Below are 20,372 nucleotides of genomic sequence, written 5' to 3' on the forward strand. Positions count from 1 at the left end.
CCCGGAGTGCCCTGTGGCGGGAGGTGCTCATATCAAGTACTGTGGCCGCTGCCGCCTTGTCTGCCCTGCTGGGCGGCTTCCTCAACGGGCTCTTGGGGCGTAGAGTGTGCATTCTGCTGGCCAGCTTCTTCTTCACCGTCGGCGGAATCGTACTTAGCACCGCCCCCGGCAAAGAGGTTCTTCTGACTGGGAGGCTCATTGTCGGAGTGGGGCTTGGTAAGACGGCTTCTACATCCTCTCTGTCCCTTCAGTCTGAACTATTACATGCTTGTTTGAGAATTTTTTCCATTAGGTTTCCGGAGCTCATCTTGTTTTTGCAAAAGCAAGTAAAAAAAGACTAGGCACCGAAATTAGTCTTACATTACATTTTAAAACTTAAATAGGCTATATTAAGTCAGTGACTGACCAAAAACAAAATTGTTCTTCATTGTGAAATTATTTAACGCCACTGGCAGCATGATACTTTATTAATTTTTGCTTTAACATGTCCCCAGCCCTTAATAGTTAAGAGGTTAGAATCATCTTAAGTGTCTGCTAGGTTCATAGGTTTTAAAGCCTACTTTTGAACTTAGTTATTTATTGGTTTGTTGCTGTCTTTCCTCTCTCTGCCTTTCCCTGCCTCAGGCCTGGTATTTGCACCTGGGATTTACTCACAGAGACTACAGCATGATGCTATGTTTGCTCAAGCTGCATGCTGCTGCCTGTTATACAACTTGTTGTCTTTATTATTGTCTTAACTCTGAGATTTATTAGATTTGGTTGGTTACCATTAGTGATAAAGTGAAAACCCCTCCTGAATGATTATTGATATTCTCTCAGGATGGCCAAAAGGAAGTGAAGATAATCCAACAAATCACACAGGAGACTTTTAGTGTCAGTAAGGTTGCCTTTATTAGACACTAATGTCTGAGTTAAATTTATCAGATCGCCCCTCCCACCCCACATACACCTTCATACATTACCATTACCACCGTACATTGCATACCATTCATATTTGGAATATTGCTGCTATCTTCTCTCTTGAATCACCCCCTAATTCTGCATATCCTTCTCTCTGCTCTGTGCATGCAATGTGCCTTTTGATCTGATTCAGTGTACCCCAAATTATTTAGTGGCTTCTGTTATTCATGAGTCACATCCTGTATAGAAAGGCCTGATAGAATTGGCTTTCAGGCTGAGTGCCACTTTGATGGCACTGGTCCGATGCTCACTTTGAGAGTTACAAGTGCTCTCTTCATTGATACAGTATGTGGAGGAATTTCAGACCATTTAACCACTGGGATGGGAGAGGAAGTTTCATTCTTTAGTAAACATCCCAGCCCAAAGAGAACAGTTTTGTGTTTACTTCCTTTACAAACTAAAGCCTTTGATGTTTGAAACCAGATTAGCCTTCAGACCCCTTTTAGGACCATTTCAAATGCTTCTTGTGATACAGCTTGGATTTTTTTGTGTGATATATATCCTACTATATAAAAAACTCTACCATACATAGAAGTTTGATTACATGACATCAGAAATTTGCATTTGATGAATACTCTTTGGTTAATTTTCAATAACGTGGGAATGTGGGAGGGTATTACTGCTGGATAAATGGCTTAGAAAAGTATGAGAGACAATGATTTTTTAAGGAGAATATAAGAAATACCTCTGTTTCCATCTAATTAACATTTAAGTTGTTGGATGCAGTGTGATTTGGGTTTGGGTTTTTTTTGGATTTGAAAGACACCCAAATAAGATCTGGAAAATAGGATCTGGACATGTAACATTTGTTATGAATTTTAGCATCATTTTCCTGTGGGGTCAGGTGGTTGACAGGAAGTGCTGATATGAAAACCCTCATAGCTCTCTTTTATTTCATTTACCCTGTACTGTAACATGGCTCATGTGAACATGTTTGCCTGAGACTTTAACACTTCTAAACTCTAGCAATTTTAGTTAAGCATTTAACCTCTTCTTACATCTAAAATCAATTCTTATTACAAAGCTAACTCTTCAATAAACTTGTAACCTTAGCAGTGTATTTCCTGCATACTCTAATGAGACATAACTTCATCAAACAACTCATTCACTCAAATTACTAACATCTCACATCCTAGCAGTAATTAACTATAGTGAACAAATTAACTATATGAAATGACACATAACTTCCTATTCATAACAGATTACAAATAAACAGACATGAACATAAAAATGAACGACAAACATGAAATGACAACAAACAATGGTGATTCTATTCCCCTTGTAAGATAAAAACACAGTTTTCAGTATTCACAAGTGTCTGTACGCTAAAACAAACAGCTTCAATGCACATCATTACAATTCTTTCTTCACCAGGCAAAAACCCGAAGGGCAAAATTCCTGAACAACCCCCAGGGTCCCCAGAGACGTAAAGACCCCAATGGTGACGAATGCTGGGGAAAATCGTCTCTAGACCCTTTTTGGGCGATCACCAATAAGGCCTGCAGTGAACCGATTATAAAAAAAACAGACAGTAAAAATCCTAAAACTGATGTACTAGCATCTACATCAAGATATTACTAGATCTGAATAAAATAACATCTAATTTAATTGAGTTCTGACAACTAACCAAAAGTGCAAACGACAGTAAAGTTTACCTTATACCCAGGTTACCTCCTGAAGAGAGTCCACCTGTATTAAATTTACTCATGATTTAAAGTATAAAATGATCAGAAATAACCACTGCATGTGTCTACACATCACATTACATTCAAAACACAGAGGTACTGTACTATATGTTCCCTTGAATTGCTTTCCCTTCGCCCTGTACACACACTAATGTGGTTGTCATAATATTGTCCTTTTATCCCATAGCACATTGTGAAAATGAAAATCTAGACAACAACTATTACATCCTTGCCAGAATCTCTTGATGAACTACAGGGTCTAGAGCTGAAACAATCACTTAACTAATCAATTGTGCAATCGACAAAAAATTAATCCACAACACCACTTTTTGCTATCTAATCATGTTTTAGCCTATAGTCTATATTCAGACCAATACACCATTGCCTCGGCTTTTACGCACCCCCCTGGGCTGTGCGTATAGCAGTGGGGGATGACGACAGCAGGCACTGAAGATGGAGGGGGTTGGCTGGCTCGACAGGAGTCACAAGCACAGGCACCTTTTTCTTCCCCTTTTTTTCAGCCGGGGAAGGAAGCATCCCTTCACGTTGGTGTGACATTGGATGTACAGAATGGGGGAGTTTGGGTGTAGCTCCCCCTCGGTCATAACTCACCTCAGCTTCTTGGCGGTGGTCTGGGGATGGACACCAGATGGAGCAGAGCAGAGCACCTCCCCTTTTGCCACCTCACTGCGCTCATGGTCTTTATTTGTCTCTTCATCCTTCAGAAACCTCTCAATCTGATGATAAATCTCACTTAAATGTCTGGGATATTTACCAGAAAGCTTTAATGCTTTTAAATATATGTCAAGCAAATCAACTATTTCATCTTCCTGCTCAAACCTGGCAGCCTCCACCAATTAACCAGCTGATATATTATTGTATTGTCACTCATCATTTCAGCATGACTACTAATAATTGCAAGACAGCAATTTCTCGTTCACATTTGCAAACACGCTTTACAGATTTATCTTTAACTTTATAATTATTTATCAGTGTTTTCATTTCAGCACACTGTTTTTCATCAATGTTCCCTCTAAGTGCCATAATACTGACGAGTGTCACGTTCTCCTGTTCCACTTTTGAGATCATTTATAAATTTCCTCCGCCAGCAACAGATTTTTATTCTCAATCACTATAACTGGAGACATATTTATCATTTCAGACCCCATGACTCCTTCCTATGCTGTTATGTCTATCTCAATGCACCCATGTGTTTGTGATCAACTAAAGTGGAGGAATGCATAAATGCAAAAAATGCAAATGACAACAAAGCTAATTATTTCAAAATACAGTTTCAAACTCACTTTTACAGCTCAAATTAGATTAGATTCACTTCACTGTCATTACACATGTTTCAGTACAAGGAACCGAAAATACAGTTTAACAGTTTAAGCTACTACTTTCGATTATTCAATTCTAGTTATACAGTCTTATGCAAAAGTTTAGGCACCCCTTGATAAATAACAGATTTTGGTGATTTTTTATTTGAACAGATGTTAACACAGTTTCTCTTGGAAATGGAAAAAATGCACAATATTTTCTGCAAACAGTGATGCATAGTTACTTCTTATGCCATAAATTGAACAAAAATAAAAAATAAAAACATTATTATGGCATGGTGCAAAAGTTTGGGCACCCTAAGAGTTCCAGAGTCTCAAAGTCTCTCACAAGGTATCAGACCTTAATCAGCTCGTTAGATCTGATGCACAGCAACAGCTGTCATTGGTAAATGCCAATTTCAAAGCTGTACAAATACTTTGACTCTTCAAACCTTGTGCACACACTTGTGGACACCCAGCAACCATGGGTTCCTCTAAGCAGCTGTGTAAGACCCTGAAAATGAAAGTTATTGATGCCCACAATGCAGGAGAAGGCTACAAGAAGATAGCAAAGCGTTGTCAGCTTGCAGTTTCCACAGTAAGAAATGTAATTAAGAGATGGCAGATCAGGGGAACTGTGGAGGTCAAGATGAGATCTGGAAGACCAAGAAAACTCTCGGACAGAACTGCTCGTATGCTGGTCAGAAAGACAAATCAAAACCCCCATTTGACTGCAAAAAACCTGCAGGAAGATTTAGCAGACTCAGGAGTGGTGGTGCACCGTTCCACTGTGCAGCGATGCTTGCACAGACAAGGCCTTCATGGAAGAGTCAGCAGAAGAAAACCTTATCTGCGTCCCCATCATAAAATCCAACGTCTGAAGTATGCAACAGGACATCTACAGAAGCCCGATGCGTTTTGGAAACAAGTGCTGTGGACTGATGAAGTTAAAATAGAACTCTTTGGACACAATCAGCAAAGGCATGTTTGGAGAAAAAAAGGAGCAGCATTTCATGAAAAGAACACCTTGCCAACTATTAAGCATGGGGGTGGATCTATCATGCTCTGGGGTTGTGTTGCAGCCAGTGGCACAGGAAACATTGCACGGGTGGAGGGAAGAATGGATTCCACTAAATACCAGCAAATTCTGGAAGCAAACATCACACCATCTGTAAAAAAGCTGAAGCTGAAAAGAGGATGGCTTCTACAACAGGACAATGATCCTAAACATACCTCGAAATCCACTATGGAATACCTCAAGAGACGCAGGCTGAAGGTTTTGGAATGGCCATCACAGTCCCCTGATTTAAACATCATTGAAAATTTGTGGGTAGATCTTAAAAGAGCTGTGCATGCAAGACGACCAAAGAATATTACAGAACTAGAAGCCTTTTGCAAGGAAGAATGGGAGAAGATCCCAAGTACAAGAATTGAAAGACTTTTAGCTGGCTATGAAAAGCGTTTGCAAGCTGTGATATCTGCCAGAGGAGGTGTTACTAAGTACTGATTGTGTAGGGTGCCCAAACTTTTGCACCATGCCATAATAATGTTTTTATTTTTTATTTTTGTTCAATTTATGGCATAAGAAGTAACTATGCATCACTGTTTGCAGAAAATATTGTGCATTTTTTCCATTTCCAAGAGAAACTGTGTTAACATCTGTTCAAATAAAAAATCACCAAAATCTGTTATGTATCAAGGGGTGCCTAAACTTTTGCATAAGACTGTAAACACCAAACGGCAGACAGGCAGTGGACCTTATTCACTAACATGCGCATAGAAATGTTCTTACCTTGTGCACAAAATAAGTGCAGGAGACATTACCATCATATTCATGACACCAGCCAATTTTGTTCTTTCTATTGTGTGTATGTTAGTGTAAATCAGAATCATTCTAAAATGACAGGCGCATTCCAGTGGTTTTCAAGTAGCCTGCTGCCATGCCCCCATTTCTCTATATACTTATAAACTAGAACAGTTTTTTAAATTTAATTTATTTCAATTAAAACTGTGATTAATCAGAATGACAGGGCATTAATTTCATGTTTATTTAATATGCTACATTTGGTCAATGCATTAGTAAATTAATCATTATAGCCTTAAATTATATTAATCAATTATATTAGCTATTAAAACCTTTTTAATTAATATAGTTTCAGTTAAAATGTGTTTGCATTTTTTAGCCAGCCAGGCCTTCATCATTTGTTCATACACATGGGGTGAGGCAGTATTAAATTTGTTCACAGAGTATGAACAAATTAAGGTAAGAAAATATTGATACAGAATATTGAATAAAATTGTGCATAAATTGTTTGTATACACGGTTTCAGCACAGAATTGTGTGTACACACTGTTTGTGGACGAGGCTTGGTGCTAGCAGCTAACTGGTGAACATACTCAAGCAGTTCGTAGATTAAGAATCAGATATTTTGGAGTTGGTGGAGACCAAAAACAGAGCTAAAAGAAAGTACTGTATATATTGGACCTGATGACCAGACACGTGACTCCAAATGGCAATAATGCTCTGTAACTGCTGGGTGTGTAAATAAGCAACTGCTTGCTGACAGGTTCACAAATTCAACTTAAAAGGTGAAGATATGTCAATATTGAGTCCCCAGGCAGTGAAAAAGGCCATTATTGCAGATTTAAAGCTACAGTAATGAGGGCAGCAAAATGAGAAAGGTGATGCTCATATTTTTGAATGAGAATTAGTTTGTCATTGGACTCTGAAGTTCTCCTTACAGCTGGGCTTTTAGCATCCTTCACTGTTTTCATTCTATAGTCCACAACTTTGCTGTTTTGGTGGCTTACTCTCCTCCGTCCTCTGCTCAGGGGGAGGGTAAGAGGCGGAGCACGCAGTTCTGAACAACCGAGCCACTTCCAGTTTGTCTCTGACCAGCCAAAGTGAGACTTCTCACTTCCCCCCTTTAAAAACAACAGGCAGCATATGCAGCATTAAGCACGTTAAAGCAACGAGCTATTCTTTCCTCATGAATCGACCACAGCAACAAAAAAACCCCACCATTTTAATAGTAGGTTACAACTACAAGTGCATAGGCAATGTTCAATATTCATGTACTACTAATATTAAGAAATAGTTATTCATACAAACAAGTCAATACCCACATGACCATTTTTCTCCAGACTATGACAACAGCAAAAACACAGGGCTAGAAACAAATTGCACAAACACTGATCTTATGATAAAGGGAGAAGGGAGAAACACACCCAAGTGAGCAAGAAGGGGGTGAGAATTATACTCACCTCAGCAACACAGTATACATTCTGTAAACACATGAAATTTGACAACAATAACAAGCATAAATTGCAATACACACACTCAGCTTTTCAGCCAAACGCACTTCTGTCCCTAAATTTCTTAAGTCACACTTCACAGCCAATTACACAACATCAAGCAACTATACCTGTGCATATTTAAACACACATTGAAGTCCGGACTTATTTATGTACACAAAGCGCTTTGAAGTGGGATTCCTCTCTTTTTCGTCCAGCCCACTACTAAACCACTACATTCTATACAGTCTTTCAGAACAATGACAGAATTTTACAAGCCTGACTCCAAGTAGAGAAAGGGTTCAGTTAATGATAACAAATTGCTGCCTCTTTTCTTGCTGAAAATAAACAATGTGTAATTTGTCTGTCATGTCCTTTTGCTCTTTTTTTCAATTCCAGACACATTTTGAATTTGCAGGCCTCCCAGGCCTCTGGTAGAGGACCCGAGCTGAGGGAAGGAATAACAGTTCCGATAGCTGGCTAACTTCTCTCCTTGCGGCCTTGATCTTTGTCTCCAACATCCTTCTCCATGGAGGATACTGCTTCTTATGGCCTTTGTTGATCTTATAGCCAAGCATCTCAAGGATCACGGTTGCTGTTGTGTATATGAACTTGTTGGTGTCAGTGATGGTCGGAGTAGGGATTGTTCTTAGTGCTGAATTCACATCCTCTAGTAGACTTTCAGAAGGCATTTCACTTAGTTTTTGTAATTGGCCACGGAGGTTCCTGGTGATCTTCAATCTCAGGTCAGCTGCTCTTGAATTAAGCTCATCTGGGTTTGTTATTGGGGCTTGGTACCCAATCTCCGATTGTGGGGGTGATGATATCTCCCCCCTGACCTGGCATCCTGGCTCCCCCTTGCTGGAGCATTTGTTTTGTACCTCGTCAATCTCTAGCTGTGATAGCAGGTGCTTCTTGTGGATGTTAGAGCACTGAGCTACTAGTTGTTTGATGTTAGTCTAGATGTTGGGTTTCGAAATATCCATAGGTCCCACATCCTCTGTATGCAACCCCTCTTGCTGGGGTTACTTGTATAGTAGCATTCCAATAGTTCCCTGTTCTCATCTCTTGTCCATGAATGTCTTGTTCCAGTAGCCCACTTCTCATCAGGTTGCCCTGGTTCTTCGACACCTGATGCGGACCTTATTGACCAAATATGTATTTATATACTGTATATAGATAGATAGAGAGAGAGAGAGAGAGAGAGAGAGAGAGATGGGCAGCAGGTGTAGTCTAGAGGTAAAGTGATAAATTAGCTAGCTAAATATGCTTCCGATACTATCTTTTGTGGATATATGGTATCTGCATTGGTGTATGTATATATTGGCCAATAAGTAACACAAAATTGCTTTACAGAAATGCTAAACTGGTTTGAGTATATACTTATGTATAAATGCTACCATATAATTACCTAGTTTGTCCACTCATCTGTTAAAGAGATTGGTAACCATCAATAGCCAATTTTAATTTGAAATACCAGGATATAAAGCTGTGATATTAACACAAACAATTATAATAGTAATGTCAGTATAGTGTCATCCATTGTTGTTCATTTAGAATCACCAATAATGAAAGGTGAGGGGGAAAAACAATTTTTGGGGGTTAATGCATAGAAAAAGATAATAGGTGAGACGTTATAGTCTTAAATGACCATGTGAATTGAAATGAGGTTTGAGAATGCTGCTTTCATTTACAAACACTAGCTGGGGAGGAAACTAATCACTCAGGGCATTTCAGCTGGTAAATTGTAAGTGGCTGTTTTTATTATAAATGTTCTCACCCCTTCTGCTGTCACAATCTTTTCCCATACAGTGATCTTCATTACATATACATAGATACGCTAGGCCTTAATGGAACACATTCTGGTTTTGCAATTAGCTGCTGGAAAAGCTAATAAGGTGGCATTTTTCATTGTATGCAGTTAAACAAGTTTGTCATCTGCACACTCATTAATATGACTGCTGGCTCCCAGGAAGGTATTGCTTAGCATTTCTGAAGTGAACTCACCGAAAAGGTCATCAGAGCTGTTTGTCAAACCAGGAAAGGCCATACGCTGCAGTGCCCCAGCTCCCTGTATTTCTACCTGTAAGCCTCTGGTATATCTGTTTAATTAGCGTTTAACTGCCCTTTGGCCAGCGCAGCGACTGTTGTGTGACATGAACCATTGCTAGTCTGAGCAGACAGACAGTACTGAACCAGACTGCCAGCACTGACAGGAATTTATTACATGACTTTGTAATATCAATCAAATTAAAAGGTCTTCTTCCTGCTCAGGTATTTGTGGAAAAATGTTTCAATCTTAAAGAAGAAATCTACTTTTTAATCTATAATGGATGTGTGGGTTATTTTGCAATAAGCATAGTAATTCACTCAAACCAATCTTAAGTACACCTACGTATTTAATGATTTCCTACATTATCCAGAATGCCTTTAGATAACTCCAGTGCAAAAGAGATTCTTGAATAACTGCTGGGGATCAGTGCACAAGAATGATATAAAGGTAAACTGAGGCAGAAAACCCCATTCAGTAGCAATGTATTAGTTGTCATCACCTTTTGGCAGGAAGAAATCTGTAATTTCCCAGTCAGACTAGCATTTTAGAGGTACTGAAACTGGTGAAAAGGTACTGGGTGGTTGACAGTCTTTAAAATATAACACAGAAGAGGGAAATAATGGTAATTAGAAGCAGAAAGCCCCATTCAAGATGAATGCTTCTCTTATAATCATTGTTTCTACATAAAAAATAGCTTTTGTTATATTAGAATTACAGTGACAAGGCACTGCTCTGTTGGAACAATAGATGTGAAACAATACAGAAACAAGCTTTATGTTTTTTTCCCTTTTCTGTAGAGTTTTACTAAGACATGTTACTGACATCACTGTTTACATCTTTACTGTACAAGTAGACAAACTAGCATGGTTGTCAACTGATGACACTGGTCATGTGACCCTCTATTTACATGTAGTAGCGGTCCTTCAAGCATCACCCCTTAAAACAGCAGATGCTCCATGATCTGTAAATGGTAAAAAACACCAGTTAAAAATGTTTTTCTTAAAAGAAATGTAATACCTACAGCCATAATTAGTCATGCACATGCACAAATAATCACTCTTACAGTGTGTTTATAATCATGTTTTCAAATGCTGATCTGTTTTCTCCTTCAAATCAGTACACAAAGGGTTTATATAAAATAGTACTGTTGTGATTACATTTAATTGTTTTCTGGAGCTTGCTTAATGAATTGGCTGGTTTAGATAATTATGCCACAATTTTGGTTCTAACTAGGTACAAGCTAAGTGTAGGCTTAATGTGTTGTGGTATGGGCCTACTTCCTGTTTGGTACATTTATTTTGAAAGTGTCTCCTGTTCTTTGTCATCTCACTTGTCTCAGCTTTACTCCTGCAATTGATTACCACTCATTGCCTTCACCTGTTACTCGTTGTCTGATTGTCTCAAGCCTTCTCTTCTCCTCACTTCTCTTAGTTGCTGGTTCATCTGTGCACCACATCCTGACATAGTGAGGAGTCTGTGGAAATTGCATCATTACAAAGATATATATTGTTTGTTGTTGTTTGCCCCCAGATAGTTTTATATAAACCAGAGGTCACTATAATGACTATTTGAAGTCAATTTTTTTATATTTGGAGTTGATATGTAATAATGTGCCTTTAGGCAGACAAATCTGTATTGGCAAAATGTGAATTTAGGCAGGCTTTACTGAATTTAGTTAAGAAGCCATCCTTAATTAGTCTCTACTGCATTTACACACCATTTACCCATTTGAAAGTCAACAGCATTTTTCTCTTTGCCTCACTGTGCATTTTCAAAGATCACCCATTAACATCTAATTTGCATCCTCCATCACAGCCAGGTCCTCAGTGCCAGAAGGTGCCCTGCCTGTCTCTTCTTCATCACAGTGACGGAGGGTCTAGTGAAGTATTTCCCTTGTACTCTGATCAAGTGAGACAGTCCCAAACTTTGTAGTGTATGCATATAGGCTGTCTTCACAAGCCCAGACAGATCCTTTAAGTGTGCTATGCAGAGCTTTTGAGGCTGAGACTGGCCAGACATTAACTTTTGCTTGTGTGTGTGTAGAAGGCAGTCCTGGGAGTTGTTCCTGGTGCTGAAAGGAGAGCTCATTAACAAGAAAGAAAACAGTGTGACAGTTGTAAGGGGTTCACATTGAAGCAAGTGAAGAAATGTAGCCTCTAGTTTGTTTTTCAGTTCCAGCAGAGAGTAAAGCCTGTAATTTCTCCACTGGTGTACTGCATTTCGTTGATGTGTACTTGTTCATGGGTAATGACAATAAAGTTAAATCTAATCTAATCACTTGTATCAGAATGGGGACCTGACAATACATCAGACTGATTTTATCATCCAATTTAAGCTAATTGCAGATAAATTAGTGTCAGATTGGATAAGTAGCAAGAAATTAAACTAATGGAAACTCAGTTGCTTGAGCTATTTTATTACCAGTGTCACATGACAGGCAAAAGCAGGGGCTACATGGTAAGGTGCTCATTTTCAAGTATAATGAATTGTTTGCATGTTAAACTATGCCCCTTTGTTTCTGCTTTTCTAGCAAAAAAAAACAACACTTTATTTTAGATGGTCAGTAAACAAAACAATACAGTATCTGGCCTTTGTGTTGGCCTGTAATGGGATAGATTTAACAGGCTCTAACATATTTTACCAATGTTTAACCTGCAACAAGATGTGAAACGAAAGTGATTCATTATTAGGAAAACACATCAACATTAGGATCTCACTTGCAGGCATATGGGCTTTCTCCGGCAGCAAGCATGACTTGAACGGAGACCAGCTGGTGACCCATATGGCTATAGAAAGCTCAAACAGGGGGAAGTAGCAGGGAAAACTGGGAAAGAAAAGGGGGAGGAGGAAGAGATTCAGTTGTATGAAGTATAGAGGCATTACAGCGGGACTTATTTGGGTTAAGCATGCTGAGATCTGTGCATTTGTGTAACGTCACAAGTATACATACAGTGCAAACACAGTCACAGTTCAGCTGTCAGATAAAACTGAGTTGAAAACAGATTTCATGGCCTTTGGTGTTTGCTGTCTCTACTGATTAACTGCTTTATAGAGTGGCATGAAATCTGCTGTTCAGTGTTTACATGCTTAATCGTTAAAACAGGGACAATGAATGGAACTACATGACAGAAAATAGAATATCATTTATTGCATATTGTTTCTTTGAATAATTATTTAAATAAATACAGGATACAGGAGAGAGGATGTTGTTTGGGCTGCTATTATGGGGTATGTTGGCAAGCTGAGGTGTGTTTTAATGCTCTTGGGCGGCGGTGTGCCAACAGGGCATTGACTACATCCAGCTGCACTTTTATCCCAATAGCGACAGCTCTTAGAGGGTGAAGCCTATACGAAATAGGATGATGGTTGCGATCAGTAACCCAAGCTTTTATGAGTATAGGCATAGCCCTCTAAGCTGGTAGCCCTGCTGTCCCCACCCCCAGCCAGCTGAAGAAAAAGTGCTGGTGTAGGGAGCCGATCACAGGTCACAGTGGCATTTATGCCATTGCAGCGGACCTGTTTTGGGGACAGCCAAGTGCAGGGCACAGGGCACAAAAGAATGTTTATAATTAACACCCACCCAACTTGAAACTATTTTTAGATTGTAAAAATCTGAAAGTGATCAACAAATTAAGGGGAGCTTTTGATGTACTCTTTTTTTCAATGTGGAAAAATTTTAGCTAAAATCTCTCTCAGGAACTAATTGTTTCAGCTCATATTTTTGTCTTCTATTTCGCCTATACTCATAGAAGCTTGGGTTACTGATCATAACCATTGTTTCATGTTCATTCCCTTCCCAGGATTACTTTAATTTAACCTTATGATGAAAGTGAGCAGGACTTTGGACATCTGAAATATTTTCATCTGTATACTTTTGTTTTTTTTAACTTAAAAACAAAATGATGATTGATTCAATTCAGTACATTTTTTTTTCTAAAAAAAAAACCTTCGGAATATTGTATAGGCTGTGCTAGTTAAAATCATACTTGTGTCTTATTAGTTCAAAACCAGAACAATAGTCTTGATTGTGTTTTAAACTGCCCATGGCATGATCATTTCCAGCCATTTAATGTTTAATCTTGGGTACTTCTAGATTAGTTTTGCACCCATCATAACTGCAAATAGTACTTATTTAAGAATAATAAAACCCGAGAGCCACCTCCTGAAAACAAGATAAGGGACCTAGCCTAGCCGCTGACATTGTCAGGGCCCCGCTCTGATAGCTGCGAACGCCACCGCAGCAACGCCACTGTGAACGTGCACAACTCCTATTGCTGATGTTTTCTCATTGAGATGTTTCCCCTAACCTGAATCCCTACATTATCCTAACCACAACCACTGAGGTGGTGCTACACAAAACAGAGTTTTGAACAGGGAAAACACATCTCAATGGGGGAACACTTTGACACCAGACCAGTCAGGAAGCCAGGACAACACATAAACAAAAAAACAGACAAATAAGCTATGTTTTTGGCAGTGACAATACCTCAAATCCTACCTGACATGTTTGAGCCAGAATATGAAAGTGGACAGCATGACGAACTGCAACAGCATTAATTCATTTTGAATTTCTCCTCCACCCATATGTAAAGAGGGCAGCACAGTGGTTAGCGCTGTCATCTCACAGCAAGAAGGTTCTGGCTGTAGTTTGCATGTTCTCCCTGTGCTTGCGTGGGTTCTCTCCGGGTACTCTGGCTTCCTCCCACAGTCCAAAGATATGCAGCTTATGTTGACTGGTGACTCTAAATTGCCCATAGTGTGGGTGTGTGTGGTTGTCTGTCTACATGTCAGCTCTGTGATAGACTGGTAACCTGTCCAGGGTGTACCTGCCTCTTGCCCACTGTCAGCTGGGATAGGCTCCAGCCCCCCACAACTCTATTCAGGAATAAGAATAATCCATAGATAATGGATGGATATAGGTAAACAATGGTATATGTACCGAAAAGTTATTTGTAACACTCTAAACAACACGGGTAATTAACTGGCGTAATGCATACATAGTAACTTCTGCAAACAATTATCTCTACAGAGTGTGTGTTTTTTTTTGTTGTTTTTTTTAAACTTACCGTTAATGTCCCACGGAGTAGTAGAAACATCACTCCCTCTCAAGTAGATCCAGCGGTGGGTAAATCCAAGCACTGATTGCTGTGTCTTCCCCGACAAATACCTCGCATTACAGGTGACCACATATCTCAAAGTAGTGAAATTAATTCCAACGAGTAGTGTTGCACTGACAATAGTATCATGGATTGTTAGAATTGTCTCGCCAACCTGCAACACATCACATGCAGCATACACGCTGCCTTCAAGCAGTCAAAACACACAGGTACTGTGCTTCAGGGGAACCCAGCATTGGTGGGCTGATCATGAACATGCAACTGCCTGGAGATTATGACCATTGAAGGAAATCTGTGAACTATCACATAAGACTTTACATTGTTGGAAAATAAGTCTCATGAGCGAGAGTTTGTGAGACTTGTATAACCCGAGTTGCTTCTGCATACAAATACTAGAACATACGTACACCTAATTTTTTTAGCTCTAGGTCACATTTAAGATGATAATTCACTGCTGTAACATTGCTGATAAGCCAGAAAACAAGGGAAAGCATGCCATGGGCACTTTAAAGAAATAATTGACAAAAGCCATTTTGTTGCCATGGCAATGTTTTGGAAATGCAGATTTACTATGTTCCATATTTTTCCAGGCAATTACATATATTCAATCAAAACCTGAATGTATGTAATGCCTTCTACCTTTTAAAATAACAGAGGTCATAAAAGTCAGTCACCATGACAGGTATTTATAGACATTTATGACGGTGCAGCTGCAGGGTGAAAAAAAAGTGTAAAGATGGAGGCCTTTGCTAAGCAGCGGCAGAGTGTGCTGATAATGTTTCAGTATAGATCAGGCTGTGGTCACCACAACTGAATGCTAAAGCCTCTTGCATTGATTACATTAGAATTACAGTGAGGCACTGCTTTGTTAAAACTAATAAAGAAACATCTTAAGATACTGTTCTTCTACACATGGCACATTATGTTACTTCCAAAAAAGTCAGAATGTACTTCATATGGGTGGTGTCACAGATGCTACATACTGTATCATGAGGCTACTGTGCTGGATATATGACTAAACAGTACACTGTGTTTACTCTTTCCAAGTCCTAGCTCTACTGTAACCCTTGCCATAGAGGTTATGGTTTTCTCATATCTGCTTTCCAGTAGTGTCTCTCAAAAGCATATGAATGGATTTCCATCAAATTGGCTTGAGAAGACAGGCATAATGCCAACGAGCAGTTAATTAGATCTCGGCAGTGTTTTGCATCTCAGATTTCCGCCGTCAGATGGTAATCCTTTTTTAGCCATAACTAAGATAAAGACTTGACTCTAAATCCGTTCAGTGTGTTTGCACTGTCATTAAATCAATTTGAATAAAAACATAAGAATGACACTGTTGGAGAGCTGTTTGGAACATGGAACCAGATGAGTGCTTTTGTTCTGATCATTCAACACCAGACTAGGCAGCGACTTGAACCATAACTTTTCCCATAGTACAGTGTTTTTTTAATTAGTGTTTTGATGTTAAGAAACATAACCGAGCTTAGAAATGTGACGATAGTGATTTCCCTGCTCTCACACAGTTTACTCGTGAAAAAGCCAAAATAAAAAGAAAGAAATCCTCCCCCTCCTTGGTTATCAATTCATCTTTCCAGAGCTGCCACAATGCGGCGCCCGCTCAGAGACAGCATGGTTGGTTTCCCAGCAAGTGGTTTCTATAGCAACAGGTAGCCATGTAGTCATGGTCTCTGTAGATGGCAGGGTGTTGGCAGTAGGGATGTGTAGGAGACAGAGATTGGGGTTGGGGGCTGGGGGTGTAGGGGCCATGGCAGACTATTAATAGAGCTTATCAGGAACCAGCTGCAGGAAGCTGTGGTCTCATGGCACCTTGTCAGATACATCCTGGGAAAACATGTTATTTTTCTGTGTGTACGTGTGTACAGGAGTGTGCATGTGGCTGTGTGTGTGTATGTTTTCGACAATACACTGTGGGTGTGTGTGTATATGATTGTGTGGTCAGAGCAGCACTCAACCCATTACTGAGATGAACTGTAGTATTTGTTTGTGTCACCTGGGTTTACGTTACATCCACATGATGTCATTGTTGCTGTTGTTGAGGTTGAGGTCAAAAACTCTTAAAAATCATCATTTACTAAAGAGTACAGGTTAATAAAATTATTGTAATTAGTAACAATTATATAAAAGTTACTTGGTTTGTAAATTGCTCACATATGTTCACATAAAAAATTTATTGATTAATTAATTTTCTGTCAGCACAATATAACTGACCACAGTAATAACAGCTAACAGAAATATGATGGTAAAATCACATTTTTTTATGTAGATAAATAGATGCATATAGATACATATCCTAAAAATGGTAATAGTGTTGGCTAGTTTTTTCATTAATGAGTCATTTTAATAATTATATTTTATTTATTTAGAGTTAAAGCAGAAATATTATATATATATATTTTTGCCACTTGGACAAAGTTGTAACTGCCACATGAAATTCTTTTGAGTTTGTCACTACAAGAGACCTGTTTCATATACAGTATAAAAACACGGATTATAACAGATACAGTATAAGGTAAGTGGATTTTTAATTGACAGTGAGCCACCCTAGCTACTGTACAAGGCACATCTTATGAGTGTCAGTCATGAGTATATTTAGAAACACTGCGTTTGATAGTATCTCCCACTAATTGCATTAACCATTGTTTCTCCCTCTCCCCTGCTGTGCAGGTATTGCTTCTATGACAGTACCCGTATACATCGCAGAGGCCTCTCCTCCCCACCTCAGGGGTCAGCTGGTGACCGTTAACACCCTCTTCATCACTGGAGGGCAGTTCACTGCAAGCCTCATCGATGGTGCCTTTAGCTATCTGCAGCACGATGGATGGAGGTCAGACAAATATCACACCAACACACATTACACTGACAACATACCTTCAGTGTAGCATTTTATATAGTCAGGTACATATGTGAGCACATGTTGTTGTACCCGGTACTTTTTTACCATACGGACTCTGAGAGACGAGGCAGTCCAAGTAACTACAAAACAGTGCTGATTTATTCCATGAACACAGGTAAAAATTAACATTACACGCTCAGGCATCTTGCACCTCCAAACTGCATGCAGGCAGATGAAAGATGAAAAGACCCCAAACCCAACAGGCCTGTACGTTATATCTGGTTTGGGCTAACCCCATTCTACACAGGCACGTCAAACCGTGGCGTCACCTGATATGCCTGCTTTACAGCTAACAGTAGCACTAGTCAAAACATGGAGAAAATCAATGTGTGTGAGTGTTGATTAAGTGGTGTGTATCTAAGAACATACAGGACATTCAGGGACATGTCCGGACATTAAGCCTAGGAAGATATTATGATTAAGATTACGACTAAACATATCATACAGTAATCAACTCTCTATCTAGTTATCCTTGACCATAAACAACCTGGAGTAACTCATGAAAATGAGTAAGCATTTAACAGCCTGAGCTAGACATCCTGTTTACACTAAAAACATTTCTAATACAACAAGTACCTAACCAATATATATCTGACTAAAAATACCTAACAATGTAAAGACAGTAGCAGATTTCCATCTTCTGTTAAAGTGGTCTTGTGCTGTAGTCAGATTTGACATTAGCATCTTTTGTTTGGGCTCTTGTCAAATGCTTGTCTCTGCACCTCCATCACTGTCTGGTTTGGCTCAGCAACCAAACAGGACAAGTACAGACTTCAGCGGACAGGCAGGAGTGCAGAAAAGGTCATTGGTGCAAGCCTGTCCTCTATGGAGGACCTGTATACCTCACAGGTCAGGAGGAGGGTGGAGAAGATTTCTGTAGACCCCTCACACCCAGGACACAATCTGAAGTAGAATTTTCCCTTTCATTTCAATGGGGCAAGATTTTCAAAATAAAGCTAAATATTTTAAAAGTATGAAGTTTACAAAAGGTGTAACATAAGCATGAATGTCCTTGAAGGGCTGAACATTTTAATAGCGGAAATAGCTGAAAGTATGCAGCAGTAAAATTTTCCCCATTCATTTAAATGGGGCAAGATTTTCAAAATAAAGATAAATATTTCAAAAGTATTAAGTTTACAAAACTTATGAATAGAAGCATGAATGTCCTCGAAGAGCTGAACATTGTGATAGCTGAAAGTATGCTCAAGTAGAATTTTCCCATTCATTTCAATTGGGGCAAGATTTTCAAAATAAAGCTAAATATTTTCAAAGTATGAAGTTTAGAAAAGTTTTGAATAGAAGCATGAATGTCCTTGAAGAGCTGAACATTTTGATAGCTGAAACAGCTGAAAGTGTGCTGAAGAAGAATTTTCCCATTCATTTGAATGTGGAAAGATTTTCAAAATAAAGCTAAATATTTCAAAAGTATTAAGTTTAGAAAGATTCTGAATGGAAGAATGAATGTGCAAGAGGAGCTGAACATTTTGATACCTGAAATAGCTAAAAGTATGCTCAAGTAAAATTTTCCCATTCATTTGAATGGAGCAAGATTTTCAGAATAAAGCTAAATATTTTAAACGTATGAAGTTTTTAAAATTTCTGAATAAAAGCATGAGTGTCCTTGAATAGCTAAACATTTTGATAGCTGAAAGTATGCTGAAGTAGAATTTTCCTATTTTATTTAAATCAGCAAAATATTGCTGAAAGACACTAATTAGTTTAAAAAGTATAAATACAGCATCCACACAATAAGAGGAAAACATAGTGTGGATGTTACAGCATCCACACAATAAATAACAGAAAATAACAAAACAGAAAACAACAATACAGAAAATAACAATAAATAACAGAAAAGCATAGTGTGGATGCTCCACACAATTACAAACACGAACTGGGTTGCTCCCTCCTCCAGAAACACACACACTGCTGCTGGAAAAAGGAGTCCCTGGCCACACAAAGCCTAATACATTTATAAGTTTTGGGCTAACCCCTTACCCAGATGAAGTCAGTCTGCAGACTACATCTCTTATCTAGTACTGCAGCTGCATTTCTATCTAGTCATAACAAAATGAAGAATCTCAATGTGTGTGTATGTTGTCACTTGGTGTGTAGTTAAGGCTTTCATTTATTTATTCAGATATAATATTCTAACACAAGATTTAATACAAGAAAACAATTGGTGTCATGGTTCACTTTTCAGAATCAACATTCTGTCTGATAACCTTGAAACAAAACAGACTAGAGCAGACTTTGAATCTTACTAAATTGCATTACTAACACATTAAGGTCTAACAATTACTAATATCTAACAGTGCAATACCTGTAAATATACCTCATACAGATTATACAGATTTGTACAGGTTTCTAGTTTTAGGTACTCTGTTTTTATTTTTATTTATCTTCCGTGAGCATTCCTTTGTTTGTCTGCATTGTTTACTGCCTGTCTATACTGCTTATTTTGTATCGTTTGCTCTGGTTGTTGCTGCTAATTATTTTTATCTTACACAGCCTTAAGCTGGTTTACTGTTTACCTGCTCCTTCGGGATATGTACATACACATTGAGAGCTGATGTACCAGAGTCAAATTCCTCGTGTGTCCGACACACCTGGCCAATAAAGCAGATTCTGATTCTGATTCTTCTGATTCTGAAATGCAAGAAAAAGTCATTCTGACTCATTCATTTCAAATGTCAGGGCATGCTTGTGTCAGACCCTAACATTTGCTGAAAGCAGTTGTACTGTATGTGTGAAAAATACTGTATTCTTTCTCTGTTCTCTTTTATCTGTTATCTTTTCTGCTCTTATATGCTTCTGTCACACTGAATACAGGTTTACAGTCTACAGGGTGTTGAACTGTGAGAGTCTAGAGATAAGAAAAGTCCTTTTTGCAAGGATTTGCTTCAACAGCAGTTCTGATGGAGTTGGCGGAGATCATTTAGAAGACTGGTGTGATTCATACATGATATTGGTTTTTCTGAGATCCTTATTGAGTTTAGAGAATGAATGTCAGGGGAGTGATGTCTTTGC

At 38.8% G+C, this 20,372-nt stretch overlaps 1 protein-coding gene across 1 annotated transcript in view; it reads left to right on the plus strand.

The window, feature by feature from the left end:
- The window catches only part of LOC109960998 (proton myo-inositol cotransporter-like), a 142,426-nt gene that overhangs the window by 342 nt on the left and 121,712 nt on the right, over window positions 1-20,372 (plus strand). The window contains exons 2-3 of the mRNA XM_020601523.1: window positions 8-216; window positions 17,117-17,276. Of these exons, the coding sequence (XP_020457179.1) occupies window positions 8-216; window positions 17,117-17,276 (369 nt within the window). The remainder of the gene's footprint in view (window positions 1-7; window positions 217-17,116; window positions 17,277-20,372) is intronic.

This window comes from Monopterus albus, unplaced genomic scaffold (genome assembly GCF_001952655.1).
Source record: "Monopterus albus unplaced genomic scaffold, M_albus_1.0 scaffold51.1, whole genome shotgun sequence".
NCBI classification, from domain to species: domain Eukaryota; kingdom Metazoa; phylum Chordata; class Actinopteri; order Synbranchiformes; family Synbranchidae; genus Monopterus; species Monopterus albus.